Source organism: Macaca mulatta, chromosome 16 (genome assembly GCF_049350105.2).
Source record: "Macaca mulatta isolate MMU2019108-1 chromosome 16, T2T-MMU8v2.0, whole genome shotgun sequence".
NCBI classification, from domain to species: Eukaryota; Metazoa; Chordata; class Mammalia; order Primates; family Cercopithecidae; genus Macaca; species Macaca mulatta.
This window is the reverse complement of record NC_133421.1, coordinates 3,375,825-3,401,108: the sequence shown is the minus strand read 5'-3', so window position 1 is coordinate 3,401,108 and position 25,284 is coordinate 3,375,825. Positions and strand designations below refer to the sequence as shown.

Sequence of the window (25,284 nt, the reverse complement as noted above, 5' to 3'; positions counted from 1 at the left end):
ACTAATAAATTCAAGAACTTAAATGAAATTAAATTCCTTGAAGCATATAATCTACCAAAGTCTACTCAAGAAGGTTGCCTGAATAACCCTGTATCTCTCTATTAAAGAAACTGAACTTACAGTTTAAGACTTTTCCATAAAAAAATAACATCAGGCCCAGATGGCTTCACTGGTGAATTCAACTGAACATCTAAGGAAGAAGTTATAACAAGTCTACACAAACTGCTGCAGCAAATTTAAGACAGAACACTTTCCAGCTTATTCCATAAGGTCAGGGTTACTCAGGTATCAAAATCAGAGATGTAACAAGAAAAGAAAACTAAAGAAAAATATCTCTCATGAATACAGATACAGAAATTCTAAACAAAGTAAATCAAATCAAATGGATTTAGAAAATCAAATCCAACAATATGTAAAAAGAATAACACATCAGGCCGGGCGCAGTGGCTCAATCCTGTAATCCCATCACTTTGGGAGGCCGAGACAGGCAGATCACGAGGTCAGGAGATTGAGACCATCCTGGCTAACACGGTGAAACCCCGTCTCTACTAAAAAAATACAAAAAAACTAGCTGGGCGAGGTGGCGGGCACCTGTAGTCCCAGCTACTCAGGAGGCTGAGGCAGAAGAATGGCGTGAATCTGGGAGGTGGAGCTTGCAGTGAGCTGAAGTTCGGCCACTGCGCTCCAGCCTGGGCGACAGAGCGAGACTCAGTCACAAAAAAAAAAAAAAAAGAATAATACATCATGACATAGACTTATTCCAGAGATCCCAGATTGGTTTAGCGCTCAAAAACCAATCGCAGTGGCCGAGCGCAATGTAATCCCAGAACTTTGGGAGGCTGAAGTGGGTGGACCACTAGAGGTCAGGAGTTCGAGACCAGCCTAGCCAACATGGCAAAATCCCGTCTCTACTAAAAATACAAAAAAAAAAAAAAAAAATTAGCCCGACGTGATGGCATACACCTGTAATGCCAGCTACTCTGAGGCTGAGGCACGAGAATCGCTTGAACCTGGGAGGCGGAGGTTGCAGTGAGCCAAGAAGGCACCATTGCACTCCAGCCTATGTGACGGAATGAGACTGTCTCAAAAAAAAAAAAAAAGTCAATCAATGTAACTCACCATATTAACCAATGAACAAAGAAAACCACATGATCATCAGATCATCAGCAAGCACAGAAAAAGCATTTGACAAAACTCACCAACCATTTCTGATGAAAGCCCTCAGCAACTAGGAACAGAAATAAACTTCTTTATTTCTGATAAAAAGACTCTAAGAAAACCCTACAGCTAACATGATATTTCATGGTGAAAGTCTGAATGCTTTCTCCCTGAGATCAGGAACAAGACAAAGATAACGAGCAAGGCTGAAGATGTTTTCTAATGTATCAGCCATCTGTTTTCCTTCTATAGTGAACAATCTATTTTTCTCCAATGCCTGCTGCTAATGAACTACTTTATTCCTTAATATGCAAAAAATTCAATAAATAGTAAAGATAGTAACCCTTTGTCAATCCTATCAGTTGCAAATATTTTATCCTAGTTTAAGGTGACATACTTTTAATTTTTTGCAGTGGGGTATAGCAGACACTTGCTGTGTCCCCAGGCTGGAGGGCAGCGGTGCGATCACAGCTCACGGCAGCCTCAACCTCCCAGGCTCAAGTAATCCCCCAATCTCATCCTCCCAAGTAGCTGAGACTACAGGTGTGAGCCATCACATCTGGCTAAGTTTTTAAAAAATTATTGTAGGTATGGGGTCTTCCTGTGTTGCCCAGGCTGGTCTCGTCCTCCTGGACTCAAAGCAATTCTTCCATCTCAGCCTCCTCAAGTGCAGGGATTACGGGTGTGAGGCACTGTGCCTGCTTTCCTATTTTTAATACGTAATTTTAAAATTTCAATTTAAACAAATATTCACTGTGAATTATTCTTTGTGCAGCCTCTTCTTTTTGATTTTCGATGGTTTCATTTTCTAACTTGAAAAGATACATCTCAAATTTATTTTGGTGTAAAGTGAGGCTTTTATTTTATTTTTTGACTTGATGTAAGGGCAAACAATCTTTTCCTTTAAGAGGGCCAGTGATTTGAAGATTTTTTTTGCCTTTCTCTAGAATTGTCTCTTTCATCTAAAGTAATGATTTTTTTTTTCAGCTTCTTTTAGGACGCAAAGAAAAAATGGACTTTTTTTTCTGATTTCATTGTGCTTTTCTATACATTTTCATGAGAAAATTAAATCATTAGTAATTTCATCATCAAGAGATAATCACAGTAAAATAATGTTATATATTCAACTTGTTTCAACAAATACTTTAAAGGCCAGCCTCAAGTCAGGCACTAGAACAAACATGATCTCTGCCTTCACATAGTTTACTCATGGCTTAGCAGTAAACAGAGATAATTCTAAAAGCTACCAGTGCGGTGAGTGCTATCACAGGAGTGATAGACTGCATGCTTCACACTTTTAAAAAACAAAAGTGTGCCAAGCGCAGTGGCTCATGCCTGTAATCCCAGCACTTTGGGAGGCCGAGGCGGGCGGATCACAAGGTCAGGAGATGGAGACCATCCTGGCTAACATGGTGAAACCCCATCTCTACTAAAAATGCAAAAAATTAGGCGGGCATGGTGGAGGGCACCTGTAGTCCCAGCTACACGGGAGGCTGAGGCAGAAGAATGGTGTGAACCCGGGAGGCAGAGCCTGCAGTGAGCCAAGATTGCGCCACTGCGCTCCAGCCTGGGCGACAGAGCAAGACTCCGTCTCAAAAAACAAACAAACAAACAAAAAAAACAAAACAAAAGTGTGCACAAGATAAATCTTAGGAAAACATGTTTCTCATTAATATTACAGATACCCTATAATATCACAGATATTTTTTTTTTACTCTAGTATAACTGAATCTTTGTCCATTACTTTCTTTTTTTTTTTTTTTGAGAATCCCACGCCATTCCTCCCGGTCCCACGCCATTCTCCTGCCTCAGCCTCCCGAGTAGCTGGGACTACAGGCGCCTGCCACTGCGCCCGGCTAATTTTTTTTTTGCATTTTTAGTAGAGACGGGGTTTCACCGTGTTAGCCAGGATGGTCTCGATCTCCTGACCTTGTGATCTGCCCGCCTCGGCCTCCCAAAGTGCTGGGATTACAGGCGTGAGCCACTGCGCCCGGCAACTTATTTTTTTTTGAGACACAGTCTTGCTCTGTCACCCAGGCTAGAGTGCAGTGGCATGATCTCGGCTCACCGAAACCTCTGCCTCCTGGGTTCAAGCAATGCCTCTGCCTCAGCCTCCTGAGTAGCTGGGATTACAGGTGCGGGCCACTATGCCTGTACTTTTTGTATTTTTAGTAGACATGGGGTTTTGCCATGCTGGCCAGACTGGTCTCAAACTCCTGACCTCAAATGACCTACCTGCTTTGGCCTCCCAAAGTGCTGGGACTACAGGTGTGAGCCACTGTGCACCCAGCCCATTTGTCCATTGCTTTCTAATTGTGCCCTTTCTTCATACATCGTTTCTTTAGAACTGAAACAGCCTGACAGAATAACCTGGTTGCTAGACCCCAGAATCACTATCATTTTTTTAACACTAACAAGTCAAACTGAATCCAAAAGGTAGAATTTCGACTATATAAAGAGGTATTCAATTGAGTGCTACAATCTATGCCAAAGCATTTTACCTTCATTATAGGGCACTGGATTGCCAATCTTTACTCCAACTGCTTCAGCGGACTTCAAAACTTCTAATTCCATCAAAATAACGACTCTCCTGCAAAAGCAGACAAACAGAAACAGGTTAGAAAAATAAATTCCGTTCAAATGATAAGCTACTCAAAATGCTTTCCCTGATGATCATTCTGACAAAACTATTTTCCCTTTGTCACCTGTTTACATAAATATTTCTCTTAAGCTTTCACCGCGTCATGATCAAGCCTTTTCTAGATTGCAGGGTTTTCATTTTTCATCTAGTTCCTTAATTAAAATGCAGTGTTCTTGCTACGTACCGTATCTTCAAGGAGCAACTGACACGGTAAGAATTTAGATGACTAAACACAAGAATGTATGGCATAAAAAGGGATGGCCTGTTTTCAGAAACACATACTCATCTAAACAATGACTTTTTCCCAGTGAAAACTAATTATGACAACGAATATGTTTTACAATGTAATTAGGACCCATTTTTAAGAACTTACTGTTCTTTGATTTTTTTTTTTTTTTTTTTTTTTTTTGAGACGGAGCCTCGCTCTGTTGCCCAGGCTGGAGTGCAGTGGCTGGATCTCGGCTCTCTGCAAGCTCTGCCTCCCGGGTTCACGCCATTCTCCTGCCTCAGCCTCCCGAGTAGCTGGGACTACAGGCACCCGCCACCTCGCCCGGCTAGTTTTTTGTACTTTTTAGTAGAGACGGGGTTTCACCATGTTAGCCAGGATGGTCTCGATCTCCTGACCTCGTGATCCGCCCACCTTGGCCTCCCAAAGTGCTGGGATTTGTTCTTTGATTTTTAACTCTGACTGAAACCTTGCGATAACTTCCCAATGACCTTAGGCCAAAAAGAAAAACTTGTGCCATGGCTTGCCTGGCCTGGCCTGGCCTTGCTAACCCCCCTCCAGCACATCCATGGGGCTGCCTTGCCCTCTGCCTTTCCTGTTTCCTTTCAGTGCTGCCATATGCGACAGTCCCTCTGGCCAGAAGGCCTTTGTCCGTGCTGCTCTGCGATCGTGGTGGTGTGTTCTTCCTCATTTTGCCTCATCTAATACTCGCTTTTTAGCTCTCATCTCAAACATCACTTCAAGAGATGCTTCCTTAATCTCTAGTTGAGATCAGGTTGCTTTGTTCTAGTCTTTCCTACAGCCACGATTTCTTTCCTTCAGAACACTCTGCCCCATCTTAATTATATGTCCATTAGTGATTATTTTATTATTCTCTATCTCTCCTACTAGACTGTACTGTCAATAAAGACAGGTCTCCATCCCTCCAGTGCTTAATGAAGCAAACGGCCCACAGTTGTTGCTCAGTACATACTTGATGAGCACATCACAATGTCTGCATTTTAAAAAGAACTGAAACACGAAGAAGGAATTTAACGGGAACACAATTGGAGGCAGGGAGACCAAGAGAAGAGACGAAATGACAGAGGCCTGAATGAGGTTAATGGCTGTGGAGATGAAGAAACTGGCCTAGAGCAATACTTACGCGATAATCTACCCGGTTTCATCACATTTTACACTTCAAATGGTCTGACTGCTGGTTCTGGATTTTTACATACAATCAGTCCGTGTGTGCTACCCTTATCAGGTTTCACATCAGAGTTTCAATCAGATAAGCTTGAAATTATCTGTTCCTGAAAACGATATCTAGATTCCCTGTAATAACTACCTGATAGATACTTAAGTGGCAGATATTTAACTACTTTCCAAAATTATACAAATCACTCCAGAACATATAAAAATAGAAGGCTTATGAATCATTCAGTATGACTCTAATACTAAAACCTAAGATGAAACACACACACAAAACCAAAACTAATTTCATCCTGCGATATCCCACAAATCCTAAATAAAATATCAGCGAGATGAATCTAGCAGCATATTAAAAGAAGACACCAATATCGACTTACAGAGAATACAGATGACAAGGACACATTAAGTGACTTTACAGGGATGCAATCAGCCAAATCCAGACTAGGGGAAACTGCATGAGGTGAAGGATGAATGACCTGGTTTCTTCAGCAAATAAACAGTAAAGGAGAAAAAAGGTAGAGGCAGAGCCTACAGATTCAGAGAGACTTAACAGACCGTCAATCTACTGTCACGGGAACCTTATTTTGGATTCTGATTCATGTAGATTGTGCAGGCGCACACGCACACACATGTGCACACACACGACAAGTTGGAAATGCAACACTGACAGCGCATTTGTTATTTTAGGTGTGAAATGGGATAGTGTCTTTTTAAGAGTTCTTATCTTTCAAAAACATATACTAAAATATTTATGGATGAAATAATACGATGTCTGAGATTTACTTCGAAATTACAGAGGAGAGTGGACGTTGCAAGGATGGAGATAAAGCAAAAGTGGACAACAGGTAACAATGAAGGGCTATATGGGGACTCATCAAACTACCGTGTATTCTGTCTATTTTTGTAGATGTTTAAAATTTTCCAGAAAAAAAGATTTTAAAAAATAAAAACAGAAAGAAAATGAGCAAGCTAAGAGGATTATTATTATTATTTTTTGAGAGAGAGTCTCACTCTGTCGCCCAGGCTACAGTGCAGTGGCACAATCTCAGCTCACTGCAACCTCCGCCTCCCAGGTTCAAGCGATTTTCCTGCCTCAGCCTCCTGAGTAGTTGGGATTACAGGCACCTGCCACCACACCTGGCTAATTTTTGTATTTTTAGTAGAGACGGGGTTTCCCCATGTTGGCCAGGCTGGTCTTGAACTCCCCACCTCAGGTCATCCACCTGCCTCAGCCTCCTAAAGTGCTGGGATTACAGGTGTGAGCCACCAGCCCAGCCTAGGATTATTTTCTTAAGGCACGATTTATTGCAAGAAAGAAACAAGAGTTGAGTATTAGGCAATCTTTTTTTTTTTTTTTTTTTTTTGAGACACAGTCTTGCTCTGTCGCGCAGGCTGGAGTGCAGTGGGGCGATCTCAACTCACTGCAACCTCCACCTCTCGGGTTCAAGTGATTCTCCTGCCTCAGCCTCCTGGGTAGCTGAGATTACAGGCACCTGCCACCACACCCGGCTAATTTTTGTATTTTTAGTAGAGACAGGGTTTCACTATGTTGACCAGGCTGGTCTCGATCTCCTGACCTCAGGTGATCCGCCTGCCTCAGCCTCCCAAAGTGCTGGGATGACAGGCGTGAGCCACCGTGTCTGGTTGATAATTATTTTTTTTTTTTTTTTTTTTTTGAGACGGAGTCTCGCTCTGCCGCCCAGGCTGGAGTGCAGTGGCCAGATCTCAGCTCACTGCAGGCTCCGCCTCCCGGGTTCACGCCATTCTCCTGCCTCAGCCTCCCGAGTAGCTGGGACTACAGGCGCCCGCCACCTCGCCCGGCTAGTTTTTTGTATTTTTTAGTAGAGACGGGTTTTCACCGTGTCAGCCAGGATGGTCTCGATCTCCGGACCTCGTGATCCGCCCGCCTCGGCCTCCCAAAGATAATTATTTTTTAAAATATTACTAATACACAGTATGTTGACAAACTTAATGACAAACACTTCTTTTTAAATAACATGTTTATTGAGAGATCACTCACATACCATAATGAATTCGCCCTTTCAGAGAGGATAATCCCAGGAGTTTTGCATTCCGCAGTTACGCAAGCATCACCACTACCTAACTTGAGAACGTTGTCATCATCCCCAAAAGAAACCATGTGTACAATGACAGTCACTCCACACTTTACCACCCCTGAGAACCAATCATTGAATTTGTTTGTATGAATTTGTCTATTCAGAAATAGGTACGCTTTTTTTTTTTTTTTTTTGAGATGGGGTCTTGCTCTGTCACCCAGGCTGGAGTACAACGGCACAATCTCGGCTCACTGCAATCTCTGCCTCCCGGGTTCAAGCGATTCTCCTGCCTCAGCCTCCTGAGTAGCTGGGATTACAGGCACCCACCACACGCCCAGTTAATTTGTGTATTTTTAGTAGAGATGGGGTTTCACCATGTTGACCAGGATGGTCTCAATCTCATGACCTTGCGATCTGCCCGCCTCAGCCTCCCACAGTGCTGGGATTACAGGCGTGAGCCACCGCACCCGGTCAATAGATACTCTTATGTAACATTTATGAGTAAAATGGGTACACTTTCCATAGGTGTCCTTTGACCCCACAATACAAATTCTAATAATCTGTTATTCAGAAATAAAAGCGTAAACACGTAAAGTACAAGGATGACTGCTAAAGTGCTGTTTAGAATAAACCTAGATGATCACCAAAAAAGCATGGAGTAAATAAACCCAGCCACACACAGGCTCTCAGCAGAGGTACAAAAGAACACCAGGCAAGCCTCCAAGCTGAGGCAGTGCAGTCAAGCAAAGCCCAGGGGAGCGGAGCTGTCCCCGTGACTGGAGAGAGTGAGCTGTGAAGAGTTTCCCAGCAGGGACTGCACCCCATCCCAGCAACGCTTCCACCTTCTCCCACGACCACGCCCTGGAGGACAGAAGAGTGGCTGGAAAGCATCACGTAAGCACCCAAGGTGGCCTGGACTGGAAGACAAAAGCTCCCACATGAGAAGACTGGCAACGGGTACCTCGCCTAGACTATGTCAGAGCAAATGCCAAGTCGGGATGGGACTGTCCACATGAAGCATGAACAAAATAAAAAGGATGACAGAGCAACCACACAACACACAACAATGCGTCCGAGTGAAAGGAACGGGGAGGCAGAGACGATTAAAGAACCCACTCTAGAAGAAAGTGCGAGCCAAGATAAGGAGCAAGCCCTCCTCCAAAGCGATCTGCAAAATAAGTACGAATGTACACATTCGACCAATGAAGAGCCAAACGACGAGCTAAAACAGGAGATGAAGAAGAAAAGGGAGCTTGAACAGCTAAGAAAAAACAGAACAAAATAAATACTATTATACATCTCATAATTTATAAAGACAGAGGAGCAGAAAAGAGAAGGCTAAAAACTATACTATTATGTTGGAAAACCTTGAGGCGAGCCAATGCATCCATTAGAAAAAAGGTTAAACTAAAGACCTATATGGAGGTCAAAGTTATCTACAACATATGTAAAGACTAGAACTCAATAAATGAAATACAAAACAACATTAAGGAATAACACACAGAAAAACTTCCTTGGCAAGAACTGAATCTGCGGACTGAACGAGCACATCACATACCAGAAAAAAAAAAAAGAATATGTGCAACTGACATTGAGGCATAGCCTGGTTAAGTACTGAAGTTGAGATATAAACAAAAAAATCTTCAAGAATATAGGTAGAAAAAGCAAAGCTTATTAGCTGGCCACGGTGGTAAGTGCCTGTAGTCCCAGCTACGCGGGAGGCTGAGGTGGGAGAATCACCTGAACCCGGGAGGTCAAGGCTACAGTAAGCCCTGATGGTGCCACTGCACTCCCGCCTGGGCAACCAAAGTGAGGCCTCGAGAGAAAAAAAAAAAAGCAAGGCTTTCTACAAGGGAAGAAATCAAACCAGGCTGCCCTTAAGACTTCTCCAGATCAACATTCAATGCCAGAAGACAAAATTCTGTGGGTAAAGTCACAGAACCTAAGAATAGACAGCCAGGCAAGTTGTCATCCAGCAGAAAGGCCAACAGGCTGATAATGGGGAATATGGCATGAAAGGGCCCGTCCAGAAAAAAGTTCTTGAGCGAAATCCAACCAACCTAAAGAGGTAGGAGAAAAGAACAGCTGGAGAAAATTAAGAGTCCTAAAACCAGTGTAACCCAATTTTAAAAAACTACTTACTTAAACCTTTTAGTATTGTTGATCGTTTTTTATCTTGGTGCTGGTGGTGGTTGTTGTTTTGGACTTTTTTGAGACAGGATCTTACTCTACTGTCCAGCCTGGAGTGCAGTGGCACAATCTCAGCTAACCGCAGCCTTCACCTCTCAGGGTTCAGGCCATTCTCTCTCCTCAGCCTTCCGAGTAGCTGGGACCACAGGCACCTGCCACTACGCCCGGCTTTTATTTTTTTTCATAGAGACAAGGTCTCACCATATTGTCCGGGCTGGTCGCAAACTCCTGGGCTCAAGTGATCCTCCCTACCTGGTCTCCCAAAGTGTTGGGACAACAGGTGTGAGCCACTGCACCTTGCCTAAAATAAGTCATTTTTTAGCCATGATAATAACAGTTCTGTTCATCATTCTATCTCCAGCATGCAGCAACTTGTTGGTGTACAACACATTCTTTTTTTAAATTTGTTTTTTTTTTTTTTTTTGAGACGGAGTCTCACTCTGTCGCCCAGGCTGAAGTGCAGTGGCACAATCTCGGCTTACTGCAAGCTCCGCCTCCTCGGTTCACACCATTCTCCTGCCTCCGCCTCCCGAGTAGCTGGGACTACAGGCGCCCGCCACCTCGCCCGGCTATTTTTTTTTTTTTTTGTATTTTTTTAGTAGAGACGGGGTTTCACCATGTTAGCCAGGATAGTCCCAATCTCCTGACCTTGTGATCTGCCCGTCTCGGCCTCCCAAAGTGCTGGGATTACAGGCTTGAGCTACCGCGCCCAGCCTTTTTTTTTTTTTTTTTTTTTTAAGAGATAGTCTCTTGCTGTGTTGCCCAGGCTGGAGTACAGTGGTGCAATCACAGCTCACTGCCGTCTCAAACTCCTGGGGTTAGGGAATCCTCCCACTTCAGCCTCCCATGTAGCTAGGACTGTAGCATGTGCCACCACACCTCGCTAATTTATGTAACTTTTTTTTTTTGTAGAGACAGGGTCTGGCTATGTCACCCAGGCTGGTCTCAAACTCCTGACCTCAAGCAACACTCCCACCTTAGCCCCTCAAAGTGCTGGGATTACAGGCATGAGCCACCATACGTGGTTCAATATATTCTATATTGGCTAAATACAGCATTTAATATAAAAGATTCAAGATTGCACACACACACACAAAAGCAGCATTACAAAATAATTATTGTTTTCTGCTGTAAAATAAGGGACCTCTTTTCATTAAAAGATACTTTTGAGGCCAGGCGAGGTGGCTCGCACCTGTAATCCCAGCACTTTGGGAGGCTGAGGTGGGCGGATTGCCTAAGTTCAGGAATTTGAGACCAGCCTGGGCAACATGGCAAACCCTGTTTCTACCAAAAACAAACAAACAAAAAAGATAAGATACTTTTGGGGGAAATCCTGAAAGCGCTGCTTCTGAAGAAATTAGAAATAACAAGATTTCTGCGTTCTACTTTAATCTGCTGTGAAATTTCCGACTTGTTTCCATGTATTTCTTCCTTGGGTGCCATGTGTTAGCCACTCGAGTTCTTAACTGAATAGCTGTTAAATTCTTAGCTGAAAACTCACTCTTGCCTTTTTTGTTCTTAAATTCGTTCCCATTCTACAATACAATAAGACAGAAAAAAAACACACGGCATACCTTCCGTCTTTCAGCGTGTTCACGATGAATCGGTGAATCTGGCAAATGCAGTTGCTGGACAGTCGTTCTTGCTCCACCAGGGGGTTCAACTGTGTTGCCAACATGAAAGCTGAAAAGCACAGAGATTTCTTCAGCCTCCAAAATCCTGCAGTCTTAAGAATCTGAAAGGTACTCATACCTGTGCTAGCGAAGAAAAACGCCTTACATATGTTCCTGAAATGAAAACTAGTCAGACTCTACATAGTGAAAAACTGTGTATTTTGCTGTTAAACATTTGCTGCTCCTCTTAAATGAGTGAATTTGCTAAAGTGGTCAAAATCATTTAAAAATTCTCTCCTTTCTCCCCTTTAGAGCTTCCGACACAGAAATAAAACCCCCAAACAGGAAAGTATAGGGCAGCTAACCCATCACGCTCACCAATGTCAACATCATCCTTAGGGAAATTAATCAGAGAAAACACAGAACACCAGTTAGAGAAAATTAATTAAGCCGAGTGGCAGCTTTCCACTACCTCTAGTCTATTGTTGGAATGCTGACAGCTGCAATTCTGTCTGAATGAAGTACACAGCCAAGCAAGTATGGACTTCATGAATGCCCCCAAATTATGGCAACCAAAGGGCTGGGTGTGCTTCTATTATTTAAATACTCACACATTTCTAGATGGATACGCCATACTCACAGGACAGAGTGTTCAATCCATCACTCATAAGCAGTCGGTAACGCGGCGGACTATTCCCCGTGGTAATGGGACGGATGTTCTAGGACAGAAAACTTGATTGATTAGCCAGGTTGTCTGCCCCGTCCCCAGGGATAAGTAAACCGAAGTGGCAGGAGAGTGAGTTTGCCATTAGTTCAACACAAACTGAACTGTTTGCCCATTCTCTTGACACCTAAATCCAAGTAAAAGAAAATTGGATTTGATGATTTTCCCACTCACCTCTCCACTAACATTATGAAGCACAATACAGAGGGAAGTAAAACGAGCTGCCTGTACTCTTGAGTTCTGACTCAAATTTGGCTGAAAATCAATTACCAAAATAAATAAATAAATAAATAAATAATGAGGCACCCAATATACACAAGGTGTTTTGTAGGAAATGTGCTAAAAATACAAAATGAACAACAAGTACCCTTGTCCTGAAGGGGCTAACGACTGGGGTGGAGATGGAGGCAGAGACCTAAGTGACATGTGCCCATGATCAGGTGGCAGAGCTGAGACCTTCATCCCCACCTGAGAGAGAGCAGAGGCAGGTTTCCAAAGGAAGTGAAATCTGCCCACAGAGGCCCACGCTGACCCACAGCTAGTGCCCTGCAACAGAGACCCATCAGACCGGCTGACTGAAACCCCGCACGCGTGAGCCCACATTCTGCCTCTAGTGTTCAAAACTCCCACTGAAGTTCGAGAACCCCTTAAACAAATGATGTGTTAACTGAAGAATGTTAAGGAGGCAAGTTCATATTAGATGTATTTCTGAAGTCATATAAAAGGCTGATGTGAGGCCGGGTGCGGTGGCTCAAGCCTGTAATCCCAGCACTTTGGGAGGCCGAGACGAGCGGATCACGAGGTCAGGAGATCGAAACCATCCTGGCTAACGCAGTGAAACCCCGTCTCTACTAAAAATAATACAAAAAAAAAAACTAGCCGGGCGTGGTGGCAGCGCCTGTAGTCCCAGCTACTCGGGAGGCTGAGGCAGGAGAATGGCGTGAACCCGGGAGGCAGAGCTTGTAGTGAGCCGAGATCCAGCCACCGCACTCCAGCCTGGGCGACAGAGCGAGACTCCGTCTCAAAAAAAAAAAAAAAAAAAAAAAAAGGCTGATGTGAACGAGACAAACCCAAGGGCAGAAAGGCAAGGTGCACCACAGTCATCTATCAACGGCGAGGAGGGAGTGAGGCAAAGCCTTCGATCTGAACCTCCAAAGACAGTAGAACTTAGCAGCTCACGTAGTAATATTTTCAAAAAGCCTGGCTCCTTTCAGGGGTACAATGGAGACTGGCCTATTTTTTGTGACAAGGCGGGGAATTTCCGAAAGTGGACAAATCTGTCCGTCCTTCATCGGACGTAATTTATAATCAGCTGACTCTAATGAAGTTGACAAGGAACACACACAGGTACTTACAATGACTTGGAGGATGGGCTTTATGGATGTATCCCCCTGCTGCATGATGGCCTGAGGGAGTAAAAACAGGTTTGTGTGAGATATGCACTCAAAGCACGAAGAAAATGACATGTTTTTATAGTTCGTATTTGGAATATACAGATAAGATTGTTAAAAGAGCCCATTCAGAGCCTGTCAGCTGAAACATCTAGTTGATCACTCTGGACAAATCATAAAATGGTAAGAGGGAGATACGTGTTTTACAACAAGGAAACACAGTACATCTCTAACACCGACATCACGTATGTATTCATTATTCACAACAGCACATTCATTTCCCTCTAGTACTCGTTAACAGGGGATTAGATAAATAAATTCTATATATATTAAAGAGATAATAAGGGAACGTTAGGAACAACTTTATAAAACAACCAAGATAAAGTGGATAAACCTCTCGAAAAATACAAATTATCAAAACTGATACAAAAGAAAATCTATGTAACTCTATATCTATTAAAGAAATTGAATTTATAATTCTAAATATTCCAAAAGAGAACACTCTAGGTCCAGATGGCTTTACTGGTGAATTCTAACATTTAAGAAAAAACAAACAAACAAAAACTTGCATAAATTATTTCAGAAAATAGAAAAGAAGACTTTCTTTCCAAGTCATTTTATGATGTTACGTTTACTACGACAGGAAAAAAAAAAAAAAGACCACCCCATGCAGTGGTTCATGCCTATAATCCTAGCACTTTGGGAGGCCGAGGTGGGAGGACTGTTTTGAGCCCAAGACTTCAAGACCAGCCTAGGCAACATAGCGAGACTCTGTCTAAAAAAAAAAAAAAAAAAAAATCTTCAACAAATAGCAAATCAAATCCAGCACTATATAAAATGGGTAATATGTCATGACCAAGTGTGATTTAGTCAAGGAAGGCAAGGTTTATTCAACAACTGAAAAATCAATGTAATTTGTCACATTCACAGAAGAGAAAAATCATTATCAACTGAACAGATACAGAAAAGGCAACACTTATTCATTATAAAGTCTTAGCAAACTAGGCATAGAAGTCATGCTTAAACTGATAGCTGACATCTACAAAAAAAATCTATGGTTACCATCACACTTAACAGTAAAAGACAATCACAGGCTACTAAGATCGGGAATAAGGCAAGGATATACCTCTTAACATCTTTATTCAACGTGGTATTAGAGGTTCTAACTCATGCAATAAGGCAAGGGAAAAATGGGCATAAAGATTAAAAAGGAACCGGCCGGGTGCAGTGGCTCACGCTTGTAATCCCAGCACTTTGGGAGGCCAAGGCGGGCAGATCACTTGAGGTCAGGAGTTCGAGACCAGCCTGGCCAACATGGTGAAACCCTGATCCTTCCAAAAATTAAAAACTTAGCCGGGCGTGATAGTGCATGCCTGTAATCCCAGCTGCTGGGGAGGCTGAGACAGGAGACTCGCTTGAACCCAGGAGGCGGAGGTTGGAGGGAGCTGAGATCGCGCCACTGCACTGCAGCCTGGGCCACAGAGTGAGGCTCCCTCTCCAAATAAAAAATAAAAATATTAAAAAGGAACAAATAAAACTTCCTTTATTTGTAGACAACATGATCCTTTACACAGAAAATCCTACGGTATCTATAAAAACTAGTAAGTTGATTTAGCAAGTTTGCAGGACACAAGGTGGGTTGTGGAAAAATCATGTGTATTTCAATACACTAGCAATAAACAACTGAAGAATGAAATTTTCAAAAATGCCACTTAGACACCATAAAAAAAAATTTTTTTTTTTGAGACAGTCTCGCTGTGTCGTGCTAGAGTGCAGTGGCGCAATCTCAGCTCACGGCAACCTCTAACGCCCGGGTTCAAGCAGTTCTCCCGCTGCAGCCTCCTGAGTAGCTGGGGTTACAGGCGTGCACCACCACATTTGGCTAATTTTTGTATTTTTGTAGAGATGGGGTTTCACCATGTTGGTCAGGCTGGTCTCGAACTCCTGACCTCTGGTGATCTGCCCACCTCAGCCTCCCAAAGTGCTGGGATTACAGGTGTGAGCCACCACACCGGGTCTCAAAAGTAAATTATTTAGGGATATATTTAACAGTACATATGTAAGAACTGCACACTGAAAACTACCAACAAGGCTCATGCTTATAATCTCAGCACTTTCGGAGACGGAAGGAGGAGGATCACTTGAGCCCAGGAGTTTGAGACCAGTCTGGGCAAGATAAGGAGCCCCGTCTCTATAAAAAGTTAGCCAGGTGGGGCCGGGCGCGGTGGCTCACACTTGTAATCCCAGCACTGTGGGAGGCCAAGGCGGGCGGATCACGAGGTCAGGAGATTGAGACCATCCTGGCTAACATGGTGAAACCCTGTCTCTACTAAAAATACAAAAAACTAGCCAGGTGTGGTGGTACACGCCTATAGTACCAACTACTTAGGAGGCTGAGGCAGGAGAATCGCTTGAACCTAGGAGGCGGAGGTTGCAGTGAGCCAAGATTGCGCTATGGCACTCCAGTCTGGGTGACAGAGAATCCATCTCAAAAGAAAAATATATATATATTAGCCAGGTATGTAGTGCCTACCTGTAGTCCCAGCTACTCAGAAAGCTGAGGAACAATCAGCCCAGGAGGTCTAGGCTGTAGTGAACTGTGATTGCACCACTGCACTACAGCCTGGATGACAAAGCAAGACCATGTCTCAAAACAAACATCTGTTTTCATTTTCTTTTTCTTTTCTTATTGTACTTTGTTTCTCTATACTTCAGCGGATGCAAAGGGATCAGTACTTTGGGAGGCTGAGACAGGAGGATTGCTTGAGGTCAGGAGTTCGAGACCAGCCTGGCCAACATGGCAAAACCCCGTCTCTACAAAAAATACAAAAAGTAGCTGGGTGTGGTGGCACACGCCTGCAGTCAAGGTGAGATGGCACCACTGTACTCTAGCCTGAATGACAGAGTAAAGCCCTGTCTCAAAAAAAAAAAAAAAAAAAAAAAAAACAATTAGCTGGGCGTAGTGGTCCCAGCTACTTGGAGGGTGAGGTGGGAGGATCACTTGAGCCAGGGAGATAAAGCTGCAGTAAACTATGATCATGTATGTCACCGCACTCCAGCCTGGGTGACTGAGTGAGATCCTGCCTCAAAAAATAAAAATAAAAATAAAAATAAGAAATGAAGCTGGAGGCCAGGCACGGTGGCTCAGGCCTATACTCCCAGCATTTTCGGAGGCCGAGGCAGGCGGATCACATGAGGTTGGGAGTTCGAGACTAGCCTGGCCAGCATAGTGAAACCCCATCTCTACTAAAAATACCAAAATTAGCTGGGTGTGGTGGCGGGGGCCTGTAATCCCAGCTATTCAGGAGGCTGAGGTAGGAGAACTGCTTGAACCCGAGAGGTAGAGGTTGCAGTGAGCACTGCACCACTGCAGCCTGGGTGACAGAGTGGGACTCCGCCTCAAAAAAAAAGAAAGAAATGAAGCTGCAGAATTTACAATGCCAAATTTCAAGATTTACTATAAATCTGCAATTTTTATGACAATGTGGTATTGACGTAAGCACCAACATAGAAATCAATTGCAGAACAGACATTCCAGAGATAGAGATATACACATATACAGTCCATTGATTTTATCTAAAGTGACTAAGTCACTCAATGTAACAGGATAGTCTTTTCAATAAACAGGGCTGGAACAACTGAATATCTATATTAAAAAAAAGATCTATATATCATAGATAAAATAGTAAACTTGAAATGCATCATGGACCACAAGGCAAGGCTAAAACTATAAAACTTCTGGAAGAAAACACAGTATAAAAGATTTGTGACCTTGGGTGGGGTAGTCAAAGATTTCTTTTTTTTATTTTTTTGAGACTGAGTTTCACTCTTGTTGCCCAGGCTGAAGTGCAATGGCGCGATCCTGGCTCACCGCAACCTCCGCCTCCTGGGTTCAAGCCATTCTCCTGACTCAGCCTCCCGAGTAGCTGGGATTACAGGCACCTATCACCACGCCCTGCTAATTTTGTATTTTTAGTAGAGACAAGATTTCTCCATGTTGGCCAGGCTGGTCTCGAACTCGCGACCTCAGGTGATCCGCCCGCCATGGCCTCTCAAAGTGCTGGGATTACAGGCATGAGCCACTGCGCCCAGCCTAGCAAAGATTTCTTAGGACACACAAATACAAGACTGCAAAAAACAAAACAAAAACAGACAAAAAACCCACAACCTGATAACCTGGACTTCACCAAAATTTAAAAATGCACTTCAAAAAAAGAAAATTTCAAAAAAGAAAGAGCAAGTCACAGATTGGGAGAAAATATATGTAATATTTATATTTAACAAAAGACCCATCAAGAATAAAGAATTCTTACAACTCTTTAATAAGCACAAAACCCAATTTTTAGGTGAACAAAAGACGTGAACAGACATTTCTTTTGTGAAGATATACAAATGGCCAGTAAGCCCATGAAAAGATGCTCATTAGTCACCAGAGAAATACAAATTAAAACCACAGTGAGATACCTTTATACTTTCACTAGACTACTCAAGATCAAAGACTGACGACTGGCAAGGACATGGAGCAACTAGAATTCTCATAATCACACTGGAAAAGTTTGGCAATTTCTTTTAAACATTCAGTTACCTATGACCCAGCAATGATGCACCTAGATATTTATCCCAGAGAAATGAAAACATATTTCCACAAAAAGATTTGTACTTAAATGGTCATAGCATCTTCATTTAAGTCAAAAGATGAAAATAACCCAAACGTGCAATAATAAACAAATTTTGTTATAGTCACACAATGGAATACTACTGAGCAATACAAAAGTGCAAATTACTGAATTAACATGGATAAAGCTCAAAAACCATTTTGGTCCAGAGTGGTGGCTTATGCCTGTAATCCCAACACTTCGGGAGGCCAAGGTGGGAGGATCACTTGAGCCCAGGAGTTCAAGATCATCCTGGACAACACATCAAGACTCCATCTCTACAAAAAATATTTTTAGGCCGGGTGTGGCGGCTCACGTCTGTAATCCCAGCACTTTGGGAGGCCGAGGTGGGTGGATCACGAGATCAAAAGATTGAGACCATCCTGACCAGTATGGTGAAACCCCGTCTCTACTAAAAATACAAAAATTCATCAGGCATAGCTACTTGGGAGGCTGAGGCAGGGGAATCGCTTGAACCCAAGAGGCAGAGGTTGCAGTGAGCTGAGGTCACGCCACTGCACTCCAGACTGGCAACAGAGCAAGACTGTGTCTCAAAAAAAAAAAAAAAAAAAAAATTTTTTTTTTTTTTAATTAGCCAAGAGCGGTGGCATGCATCTGTAGTCCCAGCTACTCAGGAGGCTGAGGTGCGAGGATCTCTTAAGTTCAGGAGGTCAAGGCTGGAGTGAGTCATGACTGTGTCACTGTACTCCAGCCTGGGTGACAGAGACCCTACCTCTGGAAAAAAAACAAAAAAATTGCTGAAAGAAGCCAGACACAAAAAGGTAGATATTATTTGATTCCATTTATATGAAGTCTTAGGAAAGTCAAAACTGACCTACAGAGAGAAACCAGAACACTGACTGCCTCGGGTGAGGACGGAGGTGAGGAAGGAGTGGGAGGTGGGGTGCACTGATGGGATTATTCTGTATCTCCACTGGGGCAATGCAGCTACAGCGGTGCGTACATTTGTCAAAGTTCATCAAGCTGTACACTTACAATAGGTGCGATTTGGCTGGGCGTGGTGGCTCATGCCTGTAAATCCCAGCACTTCAGGAGGCCAAGGCGGGCAGATCATGTGAGGTCAGAAGGTTGAGACCAGCCTGGCCAACATGGCAAAACCCTGTCTCTACTAAAAGTACAAAAATTAGCCGGGTGAGGTGGCGTGCACCTGTAACCCCAGCTATTAAGGAGGCTGAGGCATGAGAATTGCTTGAACCTGGGAGGCAGAGGTTGCAGTGAGCTGACAGTGCACCACTACACTCCAGCCTGGGCAACAGGAGACTCTGCTTAAAAAAAAAAAAAGGTACAATTTACTATATGTAAGTGAAATGTCAATGACAGTGATTTTTCTAAAAAGCAGTTATTTCTGTGGAATAGAAGTGGACAAGGTAGGGCAGAAGGTCAGTAATTACATTAAACACCTCTTTCTTTCTTCTTTATAAATGAAATAGAGACAGGATCTTGCTATGCTGCCCAGCCTGGTATCAAACTCCTTCTTGGCCTCAAGGGATCCTCCTGCCTTAGCCTCCCCAAGTGACATTAACACATGTGAGCCACCATGCCCGGCCATAAACACTTTTCTGTTCCGTTTGATTTTAAAACCACACGCGTATATGAGAGGAATTGAAAAAGTACATGAAAAATGTGCATTATGAAAAAACTATCCATGCATTTCAAAAATATTTTGCACTGAAATAAACTCATACTAACTTGTTATAACGTGTCTGAACAAGATCTAGTGTGAGGCACTAAGAAGGATTAGACATCAATTTGAAAAGAGTCCCATGGGAGCAACACGAATTCTGCTAAAATGGAAGCAACAATGAACACCAAATTCAAGGTGAAGCTTGGGTGGAAGAAGGGTGAAATCACCAATGCTTTATGAAAGAAAAGTATATGGGGACAATGCTCCCAAGAAACCAGCTGTTTACAAATGGATAACTCGTTTTAAGGGACAAGGCCAGGCACAGTGGCTCATGCCTATAATCCCAAAGACTTGGGAGGCAAGGCAGGAGAACTGTTTGGAGGCCAAGAGTTCGAGACTAGCTTAGGCAAGATGGTGAAACCCCATCTCTACACAAAATTAAAAAAAAAAAAATTAGCTGGGCACGGTGGCATGCACCTGTAGTCCCAGCTACTCGAGAGGTTGGGGTGGGAGGATCACTTGAGCCCAGGAGTTAGAGGTTGCAGTGAGCTATGATCGTACCACTACACTCTAGCCTGAGAGACAAAAAACGAGACTGTCATTTAAAAAAAAAAGACTACGGCCCGGTGCAATGGCTCAAGTCTGTAATCCCAGGACTTGGGGAGGCCGAGGTGGGCAGATCACTTGAAGACAGGAGTTCAAGACCAGCCTGACCAATATGACAAAACCTCGTCTCTACTAAAAATACAAAAATTAGCTGGGCGTGGTGGCACACGTCTGTAATTGGGAGGCTGAGGCAAAAGAATCGCTAGAACCCGGGAGGTGGAGGTTGCCACGAGCCGAGATCGCGCCTCTGCACTCTAGCCTGGGCAACAGAGTGAGATCCTGTCTAAAAAAAAAAAAAAAAAGAAAAGCCCTAGTAAGTATACAAAGCGACAAAATGTAATACTCAAGGGCACATATGTTCGGCCAGGCGAGGTGGCTCATGCCTGTAATCCCAGCACTTTGGGAGGCCGAGGCAGGAGGATCATGAGGTCAGGAGATCGAGACCATCCTGGCTAACACGGTGAAACTCCATCTCTACTAAAAATACAAAAAATTAGCTGGGCATGGTGGCGGGCGCCTGTAGTCCCAGCTACTTGGGAGGCTGAGGCAGGAGAATGGCGTGAACCCGGGAGGTGGAGCTTGCAGTGAGCCGAGATCCTGCCATTGCACTCCAGCCTGGGCGCCTGGGCGACAGTGCGAGACTCCGTCTCAAAAAAAAAATGTTCAAATGCCCCATGGAAGAAGGGAGGAGTATGAAAAATACCAGAAATCTAAATGTAAAAAAAAATGTGGGGGTGACTGGAGAGTAGGCTGAGAGTATGCTGTGGATGGGAATGGTGGCAGGAACGTATGCTGAGTGGAAGTGAACAGCCCAGGCAAAAAAAAAAAAAAAAAAGATGGTGCCAGTATGGATGGAAAGAAGCCGGTGGGCTTGGTAGATCTACGCGGAGGTACAATACACTTCGCTTGGTGAGGAACTGGACGCCCAGGTGATGGACAATGTAGGAGGAATGATTTCTCAATCTCTGGTTAGCACTGAATTGAACAGATAATGGTACCATTCGTGGAGATAGGGATCAAGAGGCCCAGACTTAGAAAGATAACGAATTTGCTTTGGGATATGTATATTGAACTTAAAAGCCTCTGAAGCATGGAATAAGCAGATAGATTATAGAAGTTTGTCTTTTAGAGTAAAGGTGGCTCAGTACAAAGAAATTTGTCACGCCTGTAATCCCAGCATTTTGGGAGGCCGAGGCGGGCGACACAATGGAGGTCTGGAGTTCGAGATCAGCCCGGCCAACATGATGAAACCCTGTCTCTAATAAAAACACAAAAAAGTAGCCAAGTGTGGTGGCGCACACATGTAGTCCCAGCTACTCGGGAGACTGAGGCAGGAGAATCGCTTGAACCCGGGAGACGGAGGTTGCAGTGAGCCGAGATCGCGCCACTGCACTCCAGCCTGGGCGACACAGTGTGACACTCACACAGTGAGTGTCGCCCAGGCTGGAAGAAAAAAAAAAAAAAGAAATTGCCTTTGGGAGTCAAGAGGGCCTAGAGGGAGCCTTGAGTCAACAAAAATTTACAAAGAGGGGCCTGCAAATAAGACGGGGATAGACCCGCCAAGCTGAGCCACTAAAACCCAAGGAAGAGGGCGTGAGCAGAAGAAGCAGGGCTCAAAAGCAAACGCTGCTGAGAACTCAGGTAAGCTGAAAACGGAAAAGGGCTGGATTTAGCAACTTGGAGGACACTGGTCCCTTGAGCCAGGGTTTTCTACAGCGATCAAGGGGATGCCTGGAGTGGGTTAAAGAGTTGATGAGAGGCGAAGAAAGGAAGTGGCTGAAACCAGACAAGAAGTTTGGCTGCGGGGCAGGAAAGGAGAAGAAACAGAAAGTGGCCGCAGGTGAAAGATCCAGAAAAAGGCAAGCGTTTATTTACTTTGTTCTTAAGTAGGAAAAACGTGAGCGTGTTTCAAAGACGATCAGAAGAATGCTTTGAGGAGGGGGTGATGACACTACACGGGGGCTCGGCGAGTCCCCACCGCCCCCCGCCTTCTCCTCCCCTCGCGTTCATCCCCCGTCGCCCCGGGCTCCCCTCCCCCTCTCCACTCCGCGAGGCTCGGGGCCGCAGCCACCCGCACCGCCGGCCCGGCCCCCGGCACCTCCTCACCGCAATGGCCCCCTCGCTCAGTTGGCCGACCATGGCTCCGCCGCCCCGACTCCCGCGCGGACCCCGCGACAGCTGGAGCTTCCCCACCGGGGTCCCGCGCGCTGCGCAGTTATTGGCCCGAGGAGTTGCGTGCGCCGCTCCCGCCCCCGACGTGCGCGCGGCCCAGGGGCGGGCCCGGGCGCTGCGCAGCCGCCACATTGGCCGAGGCGCGGCGCACGTGACTTGCTCGCGGGCCCAAAGGAGGCCTGGCGCGGAACACGGGGCGCGGGGCGGGGCGCCGAGGGGCGCGCCAGGAGCTGCGCGGGCGCGGGGAGGGAGTCCGCGGCCCAGTTCCGGGCGCCTGTGAGCGGGCTCACGAGGCTTTCTCGCCTCGGTTTCTGGCCAGTGCACGGGTTGGTAGCCCAGAGGAGGTTAAAGCTGTTCCCTGAGACCTCAGCTGCTAAATGGAGTCGCAGCAGTGACCCGGTTCCTCCAGCAACGCGGGGCTGACTTCTCGACCGGGGCCAAACCCTGAGCTTGGCACCGTTGAGGGGGGGGTCTCCGAAGGGGAATCAGACCTGGTCCCTGTCCGTGGAGAAGAGGACAGTGTGTGGGGGCACTTTATGCCGTGAGTAGCCCCAGCGCCAGGTAGACGTGGTACAGGCCCCAAGAGTGTTGGAAATCAGGGAAGCCTTCCCAGAGGACGTGCCGTTTGAACCGAGTCGAAGAACGAACCTGTGGGAATTTTCCAGGTGGACTCCATAAGCCAGGGTAGGATTGGTCCGGAAAGCACGAATAGCCTCTGCCAAAACCTTGGAGAGATGAAATAGCCTGGCAAGCCGGGGATCGCAATGAGTAGTTCAGTATGCAAGGCTGCAGAGGAACAAGTGAGACCTGAGAATTAGAAAGTCAGCCAAGGGTCAAGTAAGGACGGTTTTGTCCTGGGCTTCCTGATATGCTTGGAGTAGCGTTGATGAATTTAAGGCAGAGCACTGACTTCTGTCTCAGTGTTGGAGGCTGGATTGAAAGTTGGGGGGGGTGCCAATGGCATGGACACTAATTATGACACTCTAGGAAGAATGCCAGACGAGATGGTGAGGACTTAAACCGAAGGAATGACCTGGGGGTTGAAAGAGAACGCTGAACTATATGAGAGAGAGAAATACCTGTTAATTGAATAGTTGCTGGGGTGGGTGAGAAAGAAAAATCTGGGGAAGTGTCTCAGGTTTCAGACTTGAGAAACTAGGGGGATCAGGCCGGGCGCGGTGGCTCACACTTGTAATCCCAGCGCTTTGGGAGACCCAGGCTGGAGGATCACCTGAGGTCAGGAGTTCGAGACCAGCCTGGTCAACATGGTGAAACCCCATCTCTACTAAAACTACAAGAATTAGCCAAGAGTAGTGGCGCACTCCGTAATCCCAGCTACTCCGAGGCTGAGGCAGGAGAATTGTTTGAACCTGGGAGGCAGAGGGTGCAGTGAGCCGAGATCGTGCCACAGCGCTCCAGCCTGGGGGACAGAGCAAGACTGTCTCACGCACAAAAAAAAACACTAAGAGGACACGGATGATAGCTATCTAGTCTGCTTCCTCTTTGTATAACCATCACCTGCATGGTGCCTGTCACAAAGTAGTCTTTCAGTAAATATTTCTGAATGGAAGGATGTTGAGTGAATTGCTGTGAGAGAATATAGATCTTTCCTTAGCATGTAAACTAGAGGAAAAGACCACAAGAATTGATTTTATTGCTTTAGGCTTCCTTGAATGAAATCTTGATTTTCCTTTTTTTTTTTTGACACAGAGTCTCCCTCTGTTGCCTAGGTTGGAGTGCAATGGTGTGATCTCAGCTCACTGCAACCTTGGCCTCCCCAGTCAAGTGATTCTCTTGCTTCAGCCTCCAGAGTAGCTGAGACTACAGGCGTGCGCCACCACACCCGGCTAATTTTTTTGTATTTTTGGTAGAGACGGGGTTCACTGTGTTAGCCAGGATGGTCTCGATCTCCTGACCTCATGATCCACCCACCTCGGCCTCCCAAAGTACTGGGATTACAGGTGTGAGCCACTGCACGGGGCCAAACTCTTGATTTTCTAAAATCGTGCGTTTGTGAGATTCCTATTTTCTTCCTCATTGTATAGATGGAAAGCAGCATGGGTCTGCCTGCGGATGAGTGGAAATCATACCTGCTTCAAAAGTGGGCTTCACTCCCGAAGTCCATTCAGCTCACCATTTCTACAGCAGAGACCTTGAGCGATATCTTTCTTCATTCCTCTTCACTTCTTCAGTAAGTACATGGAAGCGTTAACGAGGCAATTGTGACCTGAAAAACGTTCTGTTTTGTCATTTGCTCTGAAGTAATCTCTGTCTCTCTCTCTTTCTTAAATAGAGATGGAGTCTTGTTATGTTGCCCGGGCTGGTCTCAAATTTCTGGGCTCAAGCAATCTGGCCTCCCACGGTGCTGGGAGTACAGGTGTGAGCCATCATGCCTGGCCCAGTAATATCTCTTTTTTTTTTTTTTTAATTTTTTATTATACTTTAACTTCTAGGGTACATGTGCACAATGTGCAGGTTTGTTACGTATGTATACGTGTGCCATGTTGGTGTGCTGCACCCATTAACTCATCATTTACATTAGGTGTGTCTCCTAATGCCAACCCTCCTCCCCCCCCCCCCCGCCCCGTAATATCTGTTTTTGATGGAAAATGCCTGAAGTGCTTTTCGTGGTTCCTTTCTATCCCAGCATGTCCTGTGAACTAATTCACTTCTGTCATCCCGCAGGATTAGCCAGATCTTTCCTCAGGAAAGCTCTCACTGAGCCTCAGCTGGGCCATCTTTACTCTGTACATTTACAACGCTGTGTGATTTTCCTTTATATATGTGTGTGCTCTTTTGACTAATGCCTGCATTTGCCACTAGATTGTGAACTTCATGAGGGAAGGGACCATGTTTGTATTTGTTTGTGTTTCTTTTTTTTTTTTTTCGAGACAGGGTCTCGCTCTATCGCCCAGGCTAGAGTGCAGTGGCGCAATCTCAGCTCACTGCCTCTGCCTCCCAGGTTCAAGCGATTCTCCTGTCTCAGCTTCCCGAGTATTTGGGATTACAGACGCA

The 25,284-nt window shown here is 45.0% G+C and overlaps 2 protein-coding genes across 17 annotated transcripts in view; one reads left to right on the top strand and one right to left on the bottom strand.

The window, feature by feature from the left end:
• RPA1 (replication protein A1) overlaps positions 1-22,325 on the bottom strand; it is a 62,898-nt gene extending 40,573 nt beyond the window's left edge. Inside the window, exons 1-5 of one of the 2 annotated variants that reach the window (XM_028835862.2) lie at positions 22,196-22,325; positions 13,156-13,206; positions 11,717-11,795; positions 11,038-11,146; positions 3,660-3,748 (exon numbers count right to left, since the gene is read on the bottom strand). In XM_028835862.2, the coding sequence (XP_028691695.1) occupies positions 3,660-3,748; positions 11,038-11,146; positions 11,717-11,795; positions 13,156-13,200 (322 nt within the window). In that variant the 5' untranslated portion in view covers positions 13,201-13,206; positions 22,196-22,325. The remainder of the gene's footprint in view (positions 1-3,659; positions 3,749-11,037; positions 11,147-11,716; positions 11,796-13,155; positions 13,207-22,195) is intronic. The other variant, XM_028835864.2, reaches the window with a different exon arrangement.
• An 84-nt stretch (positions 22,326-22,409) lies between these two features.
• SMYD4 (SET and MYND domain containing 4) overlaps positions 22,410-25,284 on the top strand; it is a 46,277-nt gene continuing 43,402 nt past the window's right edge. For 2 of the 15 annotated variants that reach the window (XR_013405898.1, XM_028835860.2), the window contains exons 1-2: positions 22,410-22,595; positions 24,315-24,460. Coding sequence is in view for 6 of the 15 variants with exons in the window: in XM_028835860.2 (XP_028691693.2) it covers positions 24,315-24,460 (146 nt within the window). In the remaining 9 variants the exon portion in view is untranslated. Of the gene's footprint in view, positions 23,107-24,117; positions 24,231-24,314; positions 24,461-25,284 lie in introns of those variants that run through there. The other 13 variants (XR_013405900.1, XM_028835859.2, XR_013405899.1 and 10 more) reach the window with 10 other exon arrangements.